At 53.1% G+C, this 10,027-nt stretch overlaps 1 protein-coding gene across 1 annotated transcript; it reads left to right on the plus strand.

The window, feature by feature from the left end:
- The first annotated feature begins 6,371 nt into the window (after positions 1–6,371).
- FZD7 (frizzled class receptor 7) lies at positions 6,372–9,190 on the plus strand. Its single transcript, XM_075317607.1, has one exon. It carries the CDS (start codon positions 6,514–6,516, stop codon positions 8,182–8,184), a length of 1,671 nt encoding a protein of 556 aa, XP_075173722.1. The 5' UTR covers positions 6,372–6,513; the 3' UTR covers positions 8,185–9,190.
- Positions 9,191–10,027: the final 837 nt, after the last annotated feature.

Raw genomic sequence — 10,027 nt, forward strand, 5'->3', positions numbered from 1 at the left:
GGGCGGGATGTTCGTCCCGCTCATCTCCGCCCCTCCGCTTTGATTGGCGGCCGCTTAGTGACGTCGCTGTGACGCCGAGCGAACCGCCCCCTTAGAAAGGAGGCGGTTTGCCGGTCACAGCGACGTCGCCGAGCAGGTAAGTACGTGTGACGCTGCCGTAGCGATAATGTTCACTATGGCAGCGATCTTCACATATCGGCATAACGATAGGGGCGGGTGCTATCACGCTCGCCATCGCTAGCATCGGCTAGCGATGTCGCAGCATGTAAAGCCACCCTTAGGGTACGCTCACACGAGTGACAAATACGGACGAGAGCAATGCGAGAAATTCTCGCATTACACTCGGACCAATGTTATTCTATGAGTGCAAGCTGTTGGTCAGCTTTTCTCGCATCCAGATTCTGGATGCGAGAAAAGCGGCAGCATGCTGCGTTTTTCTGCTACCGCCGTATCTCTCGCACCCATTCAAGTGAATGGATGCGAGAGATACATCGGACTGCACTCGGATGTTATCCCAGTGCAGTGCGATATACGCACAGGATGACAGTGGAGGAGATGGGAGGATTAACCCCTCCCTCTCCTCCGCAGAGCCTGAGCCGGGGGACATTAGCATATCGCATCCGATGCTCTCGCATCGGATGCCATAAGCTCATGTGAGTACAGCCTTAGGCAGATATAAGCTCTATAATACAACGGTATTGTAAAGGACCTCAGTCCACTGAGCTTCGTCAAAACAACACAATGGGGTCTCCCTATAATTTAATTTGTCCACAGTAAAAGTTGTGCTTCGGATTGTGTTATCTACAGAGATTTTCTCCCCTGGAGTAATGGCCTGTAAGGCAGTACGTGGAGTGGCACCGAACTAAGCAGATGAATAGTGTCAGTGCAGGGTCGTACATGCTCCATGGACACATCTCGGCTGTGCGCATTAACCCTTAGAATAAAGATGGGGCTGATTCTAAAAGAGGCATCAGGGTCGGCAGTGTGCGCAGAATATTCATCACCCAGCCCAAGTCAGTATGTGATTCCTGTATATAGCCGACCGTAGTGGTTTAGTGACCTGGTATGGCAGATCCAAAGGGGCCATTAAGGCATGTTTACATTGTGTCTTAAGCAGGCTTTACACACTGCAATATCGGTCCCGATATCGCTAGCGTGGGTACCCGCCCCCATCTGTTGCGCGACACGGGCAAATCGCTGCCCGTGCCGCACAACATGGCCCAGACCCGTCACACATTCTTACCTGCCCGGCGACGTCGCTGTGACCGGCGAACCGCCTCCTTTCTAAGGGGGCGGTCCGTGCGGCGTCACAGCGATGCCACTGAGCAGCCGCCCAATAACAGTGGAGGGGAGGAGCTGAGCGGGACGTAACATCCCGCCCACCTCCTTCCTTCCGCATTGCGGCCGGGAGGCTGGTAAGGAGAGCTTCCTCGTTCCTGCAGTGTCACACTGAGCGATGTGTGCTGCCGCAGGAACGAGGAACAACCTCGTTACTGCTGCAGTAACGATTTTTGAGAATGGACCCCCATGTCACCGATGAGCGATTTTGCACGTTTTTGCAACGATGCAAAATCGCTCATCGGTGTCACATGCAACGGCATCGCTAATGCGGCCGGATGTGCGTCACCAATTCCGTGACCCCAACAAGTTCGCATTAGCGATGTTGTAGCGTGTAAAGCCCCCTTTAGGTGTTTATTGAGAGACTTTGCACCTAAAAATGTTGCAAAAATCGCTCACAAAACACTCAAAAGAATTATTGGAAAATTAATTGTTCCCGTCTTCAGGCGTTCAAAACTGACCGTTATAAGATGCGACCTGTCTGTTCTTCAGGCGTTTTCTGCTTGGAAGATGCTCAATACTTTACAGTGTGAGGCTCAAATTTTGGCTTTTTGAGCGTTTTGTGTGTTTTTCCCTATAAAAGTACTATTGTTTTATTCATTATTTAATAGATTATTATTATTTATTATTATTATAGCGCCATTTATTCAATGGCGCTTTACAAGTGAGAGAGGGTATATGTACAACAATCATTAACAGTACAAAACAGACTGGTATAGGAGGAGAGAGGATCCTGCCCGCGAGGGCTCACACTCTACAGGGAAGGGGTGATGGTACAATAGGTGAGGACAGAGCTGGTTGCGCAGTGGTCTACTGGACTGAGGGTTATTGTAGGTTGTAGGCTTGTTGGAAGAGATGGGTCTTGAGGTTCCTCTTGAAGCTTTCCACGGTAGGTGAGAGTCTAATGTGCTGAGGTAGAGCATTCCAGAGTATGGGGGATGCACGGGAGAAATCTTGTACGCGATTGTGGGAAGAGGAGATAAGAAAGGAGTAGAGAAGGAGATCTTGTGAGGATCTGAGGTTGCGTGCAGGTAGGTACCGGGAGACTAGGTCACAGATGTAGGGAGGAGACAGGTTGTGCATGGCTTTGTATGTCATGGTTAATGTTTTGAACTGGAGTCGTTGGGTGATGGGAAGCCAGTGAAGGGATTGGCAGAGTGGCGAGGCTGGGGACTAGCGAGGGGAGAGGTGGATTAAGCGGGCCGCAGAGATTAGGATAGATTGGAGGGGTGCAAGAGTGTTGGAAGGGAGGCCAGAGAGCAGGAGGTTGCAGTAGTCGAGGCGATAGATGATGAGGGCATGCACTAATATTTTTGCTGATTCTTGGTTAAGGAAAGCACGGATCCGGGAGATAGATAGATTTCAAAAACATCAGAAATACACCAGTTAGGCTATGTGCACACGCTAAATTTTTGGTGCAGAAATTTTCTTCCACTTCTGGCAAAAAAACGCACCAAAAAATGCATGCGAGTTTTGGTGCGTTTTGGTGCCATGCGGTTTTTGTGAAATGAATGGCTAGAAGGAGTAAAAAAACGCAGGACAAAAACGCACCAACAATTGACAGGCTGCTTATTTTTTCTGCACCCAAAACTGCAAGAAGAAAATAAGCAGCGTGTGCACAGCACATCAAAATTCACAGTGACTTTGCTGGCATAAGGATAGACATGCAGACTTGGGCAAAACCTGCACCAAAAACCACATTAAAAATGCACCGTGCGCACTCAGAATAAAAAAAGACTAATAAAAATGTTGAAAAAACGCTGAATAAAACACTGGAGGGAAAAAAAGATGATTCATTACAATGAACAAAGGCAGGAGAAAAAAACCCTGAGAAAATGGCAGGAAAAAAGCAATTACTGAAGCGTCTTCTGTGTGATAAACAGAGGTTTTTGAGTAAGGCTAGGTTCACATTTCTGTCAATTTGCATCAGTTACAATCCGCGGCTCTGGTAAACAATGGAATCCGTTAGCCGGATTCTGTTGTTTCCCATAGACTTGTATGAGTGGCGGATTGCGACTGATGACCTTACGTTGCATCCGCTGCGCAGCTCATCAGTCGTTTTTGGACTGACCACCGGGCAGAAACAACAAAGAATGTAACGTTTTTTTGGGTCGTCAAAATTAACGCACCGCACAGGAATCCGTCGCAATCCGTCAAGCTTGTAATGTTTGTCTATGATGCTGGATTCCGTCATGCTCTACTGAGCATGCTCAGCATGTCTGGCACTCCCATTGGGCTGTCCCAAACACAAACGGATCATGACGGATCCATAAAAAAATGGACGCACAGCGGATGTAACGGACGCGCCGGATCAGTTTTTTCACAGGATTCCTGTGAACGGAATCCTGTGAAATAAGGCTACTTTCACACATCCGGTTGTAGCAGTGCGGCACAATCTGGCGCTCTGCTGAAAAAACGAAACCGTTTTTTTTTTGCCGCCGGTTTTGTTTTTTCCAGCATTGACTTGCATTGGCGCCACATTGTGCCGCATGGGCTTGCGTTCCGTCAGTTTTTTGCCGCATGCGGCAGATTTAGCCGATGCGGCGGCCGGATGGAACGTTCCCTGCCCCGTTTTTTGCTCTGACAAAAAAAACGCATCGCGCCGCATCCGGCCGCTGCGGCGCATTTTTCAATGCATGCCTATGGACGCCGGATGCGGCGCGATACGGCAAAAAATGCATCCGGCCGCCGCATGCGTTCTTCCACTGCACATGCTCAGTAGCGTGCCGCAACCGGAAAAAAACGGACGGGCTGCATGTAAAAACTTATGCAAAGGATGCGGTGTTTTCGCCGCATCCGTTGCATAGGTTTCACAGCCGGATTGAGCCGTACTGCTCAAACCGGATGTGTGAAAGTAGCCTAACACATCTGTTGCGTCACTTGACATCTAAAAAACGATGGATCTGTCGCTCACTCTAAATGACGGACCTGACGGATTTAAAACAACGGAAATGTAAACATAGTGTGATGCTCTGGCAAAACCAGGTAGTCACAGATAGGCCCCCGCATAACACCTTCCCTCACACAGGTGACACAACCAGAAACCCTAGTCACCCCCCCTTAGGGAAAGATAGGCATACCAGTGGGCGGGACCAGGCGGTGGACCGGGACAGGGTTGTAGCCCGCCGATACCGGCACGGGGAACCGACCCGGAAACGGTAGCACAGAGGGGGTACTCGGACCCTGAAGCCAGGACCTACCTAATTAACCGATAGAGGGCAGGATTACAGGTCCTGTCCCACCTAAAGTCCCTCATAGAAGACAACAGCCCACCGTTAGGGATAGAAGGCCAACGCCAGGACCCATACATCCCACGGGCCAGCGTCTGCGGGCACGGCTCTTCAGGCCACATGCAGCCAGGAGCGGACTCCTGAGTTCCAGACCAGGCAGTCCACCATACACAGACAAGTGCAGAGGACAAAGACAGTGACCACCAGCCTGGGTGGGGGACCCAAATGCAACCGGCCGTGGCGGCCGGCCACCAGCACCTTGGTTTACCAAAAGACTTGTGTGATTCATTTACTGTGAGTAACCAGATATCCCCCTGCACGTCCGGGCGCACTGGCCCTTGCCATCGCTACACCCTGCACAAAGACACTGGGTCCCAGGGCAACCATCCCTACCCACGGAGGGGTTAACATCCAGCTGCCAGTACATCTCCCCCGGGTGCCCCATAACAGCAGCGGTGGTGTCCCACCTCACCACACACCGTGGGTGGCGTCACGAACCTAATACGGCCTAGCCCGTACATCTACGTCACCCCTTTTATTCGGCGTGTCCACGAAACCCCCGGGTCTGGAGACCCTCGACCCACCCACCGGAAGGACCAAGCCTGAGCAACGGCGGCTGCTGGCACGGTGGCGGCACACTAGCCTAAGGGTTTTGAGCGCAGGCTAAAGGGGGTGTTACACGCAGCGATATCGCTAGCGTGCGTACCTGCCCCATCGTTTGTGCGTCACGGGCAAATCGCTGCCCGTGGCGCTCAAAATCGTTTGGAGCCATCACACATACTTACCTGCCTAGCGACGTCGCTGTTGCCGGCGAACCACCTCCTTTCTAAGGGGGCGGTCCGTGCGGCATCACTAAGTGGCCGACCAATAGAAGCGGAGATGAGCGGGATGTAACATCTTGCCCACCTCCTTCCTTCCGCATTGCCGACGGCCGCAGGTAAGCTGTAGTTTGTCGTTCCTGCAGTGTCATATGTAGCGATGTCTGCTGCTTCGGGAACGATGAACAACCTGCGTCCTCCACAATCAACGATTTTTTAAAAATGAACGACTTGTCAACGATGGACGATTTTGTGAGTATTTTCAATTGTTAACGGTTGTTCCTTGCTGTCACACGCAACGATGTCGCTAATGATGCCGGATGCGCGTCACGGAATCCGTGACCCCGGCGATATATCGTTAGATACGTCGTTGCGTGTGACGGGGGCCTTTAGGGGCGGAGGACTTTTTAGTCATTTCATTTGGATGGGAGACAATGCAGAAACTACTGTCTTCTTGTCTTGAAAAAAATGATAGTTTAAAAACCTAAGGAAAAGAACGCAGCGTGTGCACGACGTTCTGCACATGGCTTTCATTATTCTGGGCTGTAAAATGTCACGTTATTTGCACATGAAGAGCCGCTGTAAATACACGTGTGCTCCGGCCCCTAGACCTGCAGACAGGCGGCTCTGAGCCCCCCACATAAGCCCCATATTGCACCTGATTAACCCCTCGCACTCTCTGCCCTGCAGTTAGCGGACGGCACAGAACTTCTGCTCCCCTCCGGGCGCCCCCGGCTTTGTTCGGCTTCCAGCTTCCCCCTCTATTCAGTGCCATCCAATGAGGACCGGCTGTGTGAAGAAAAACAAAAGCTCCCATTGGCTGACGCTCCGGCACGGCGCCCCGCCCTCATTCCGTCTGCCACAGGTTTGTGAATGGAGAGGTCCAGCACGCTGATTCGTGTAGTGGGCGGGGCCGTGGAGTTTGGCGGAGGCCCCGCCCCTTTCCCTTGTTGCAGAGTTCCGCCTTCTTATAAGGAGAGCGGCGCCGGCCGCGGCTCGGGAGTGATTAGTGTGGAGCCGGCACACACAGCGCGGAGGACACTGACTGCTTCCCGGGCGCTCCTGGACTGCTCCATTACTCTGGCGCCTCCTCCTCACAGACACTTGTTGCCCGGGACCGGCGCACGATGAGGAGTGCGCGGCGGCTGCTGTGTGCGCTCTCCCTGCTGCTGCTGGCGGGGCCCCTGCCTCCCGGCTCCGCCGCTCAGCCCCACCATGGGGAGAAGGGCATCTCCGCCCCGGACCACGGCTTCTGCCAGCCCATCTCCATCCCCCTGTGCACGGACATTGCCTACAACCAGACCATCATGCCCAACCTGCTGGGCCACACCAACCAGGAGGACGCGGGGCTGGAGGTGCACCAGTTCTACCCGCTGGTGAAGGTGCAGTGCTCGCCCGAGCTGCGCTTCTTCCTGTGCTCCATGTACGCGCCGGTGTGCACGGTGCTGGAGAACGCCATCCCGCCGTGCCGCTCGCTGTGTGAACGGGCCCGGCAGGGCTGCGAGGCGCTGATGAACAAGTTCGGCTTCCAGTGGCCGGAGCGGCTGCGCTGTGAGAACTTCCCGGTGCACGGGGCCGGCGAGATCTGCGTGGGGCAGAACACATCGGACACCCCGGCCGGGGCCACCGCCAAGCCCACGCCGTACCTGCCGGAGGCGCTCACCTTCCAGCCGCACTCCCCGGCCCGGGACTTCGCCTGCCCCCGCCAGCTGAAGGTGCCGCCATACCTGGGCTACCGCTTCCTGGGGGAGAAGGACTGCGGCGCCCCGTGCGAGCCCGGCCGCTCCAATGGCCTGATGTACTTCAGGGAGGAGGAGGTGCGCTTTGCCCGGCTGTGGGTCGGCATCTGGGCCATCCTGTGCGCCATCTCCACGCTGTTCACCGTGCTCACCTACCTGGTGGACATGCGGCGCTTCAGCTACCCGGAGCGGCCCATCATCTTCCTCTCCGGCTGCTACTTCATGGTGGCGGTGGCGTACGCCGCGGGCTTCCTGCTGGAGGAGCGGGCCGTGTGCCTGGAGCGCTTCTCGGAGGACACGTACCGCACGGTGGCGCAGGGCACCAAGAAGGAGGGCTGCACCATCCTCTTCATGATCCTCTACTTCTTCGGCATGGCCAGCTCCATCTGGTGGGTCATCCTGTCCCTCACCTGGTTCCTGGCCGCCGGCATGAAGTGGGGCCACGAAGCCATAGAAGCCAACTCGCAGTACTTCCACCTGGCGGCCTGGGCCGTGCCCGCGGTGAAGACCATCACCATCCTGGCCATGGGCAGGGTGGACGGCGACCTGCTGAGCGGGGTGTGCTATGTGGGCATCGGCAGCGTGCCCGCGCTCCGCGGCTTCGTGCTGGCGCCGCTCTTCGTCTACCTGTTCATCGGCACCTCCTTCCTGCTGGCCGGCTTCGTCTCCCTGTTCCGGATCCGCACCATCATGAAGCACGACGGCACCAAGACGGAGAAGCTGGAGAAGCTGATGGTGCGGATCGGGGTGTTCAGCGTGCTGTACACGGTGCCGGCCACCATCGTGCTGGCCTGCTACTTCTACGAGCAGGCGTTCCGGGAGACGTGGGAGAAGACGTGGCTGATGCAGACCTGCAAGAGCTTCGCCATCCCGTGCCCCGGCCAGAGCTTCTCCCCCATGAGCCCGGACTTCACCGTCTTCATGATCAAGTATCTGATGACCATGATCGTGGGCATCACCTCCAGCTTCTGGATCTGGTCCGGGAAGACCCTGCAGTCCTGGCGCAAGTTCTACCATAGACTGAGCAGCGGGGGCGGCAAGGGGGAGACGGCGGTGTGAGGGGCTCTCTGCCCGGGGGGTGAGGGGCGCATCATTAACTCCTTATTGCACATGTCCTCCCGGCTCCAGGACGTCTCCTCCATCCCATGGTTCATTATAAGTTATAATAACTTGGACTATGCGCATTGGAGCCCACTAACAATGCTCTATTGCTCCCTGTTATCAGCTGTCAGGATTGTTACATAATGAGCCAACCTAACTGAATACTCTATTGCTCCCTGTTATCAGCTGTCATGCTAACTGAATACCCTATTGCTCACTATCAGCTGTCATGATTGTTACCCCAGGAGCCCACCTAACTGAACACTCTATTGCTCTGTTATCAGCTGTCATTGTTAGCCCACCTAACTGAATACTCTATTGCTCCCTGTTATCAGCTGCCAGGCTGGTTACCCCAGGATTGTCCTCCATGGGCTGATAGCTCCTGTGTTAGCTTTATACTGTGGTTCTCTGCTTTGTACACAGCAGTGGTGTGCAGCCTGTGGATCCAGAGCATGCTGGGAGTTGTAGTTGGCTCAGGCCAGGAGTGTTGCCATTTACTCAGCTGTCAGGCAGGATAGACTGTGTTTACTCACAGCTCAGGCCTGGAGGGTCCCCAATATCCAGGCGGTGGCTGCAGTGTCACCTCTAGGACAGCTGGGCAAATAGCACCTTTTGGTGGAGACTCTCCTACTGTTAAGTCAACAAGCTTTCCCCACACTCTGTATTGTGAGGCTGCCATTAGGATTGACCTTAAATGACCGCAATACAACTGCTGTTATCTGTATGTTTTTAATTTGGGGAAGGTATTTTAGTGCAGGATCCTCTGGTCCCCCTCCCCCCTTGTTTAGTGTTAACCCTCAGAGTGTAGTGGGAGGCCGGGAGGGAGATGGTTAAGGTTCCTGTGTTGGGGGCCAGGACACATTCCTCACTATCTTCTCCAGCTGCAAATGGGGTAAAGCATTTCCTTTGTAGACAAATGCCAAATGGTTTCTGGATTCCTCTGCCACCCAGAACTCGGGGGGGGGGGGGGGGGGGGGGGGAGGGGGGGGTTTAAGGGGTGTAACAAGGATCCTATGATATTCAGGATTTTTAAAAGTGATTTTAGTTTTGTGTAAACGTTAATTGTTTCTTTATATGGTCTTACAGCACTAACAAAGCAACGCTCACACTTTATGGGTCACCCCCAATCTGAGCAGAGGTTAAAGGTGACGACTCCACTGATCTGTCTTGTCTCATGTCAGTGGTGTATAGTGCCTGGAACCAGCCCATAATGGGGACATTACCACGGCCCTCTCCATTCACTGCGATTAGGGGAAGTATTGAGAACAAAAGGCTTAGGCAGGTTTAACTTTTGTCCTTTATTCTCCTGTGTATTGTCACTTCCAGCCCCAGATGAAAGCTCCATTTATTTTTCTATGCCCAGGGAATATAACAGATGCTGCATACTGTGTATCTTAGTCAGATACCACGGACAACCTTTAGACTATTTTCTTAACGAATTTTGTAGAAATGTGCATGTCAGGCTATCCACAGATGACGACTACATTGTTATATATTTTTTTGTAAATAACTGTACCTTTTTGTACGAAGATATATATATGTATTTATACATTTCTAAGCCTCACTCTTATCGTGTACAGAACACTAAATAAAGCCTACTTTTAGGTAACTTTGTGGCTTTCTTAATGAAGTGATGTTATGAGCCTATGATAGGGTGAAATATAGAAAAGAAGGCTCTGGTAAAGGGCTCACACTAGGCAATGCGATAAGTATATTTATTTCTGTAGCAGAGGTGATAAAACAATCCACAACCTGGACAGCAGATCTGATCACAGCCATCTATGCTGCCATAAGAGCAGAT

The sequence above is a fragment of the Anomaloglossus baeobatrachus genome, chromosome 7 (genome assembly GCF_048569485.1).
Source record: "Anomaloglossus baeobatrachus isolate aAnoBae1 chromosome 7, aAnoBae1.hap1, whole genome shotgun sequence".
NCBI lineage: Eukaryota > Metazoa > Chordata > Amphibia > Anura > Aromobatidae > Anomaloglossus > Anomaloglossus baeobatrachus.

Excerpts from the sequence above, each read along its gene's own strand:
- FZD7 (XM_075317607.1), top strand. The coding sequence starts at position 6,514 with ATGAGGAGTGCGCGGCGGCTGCTGTGTGCGCTCTCCCTGCTGCTGCTG.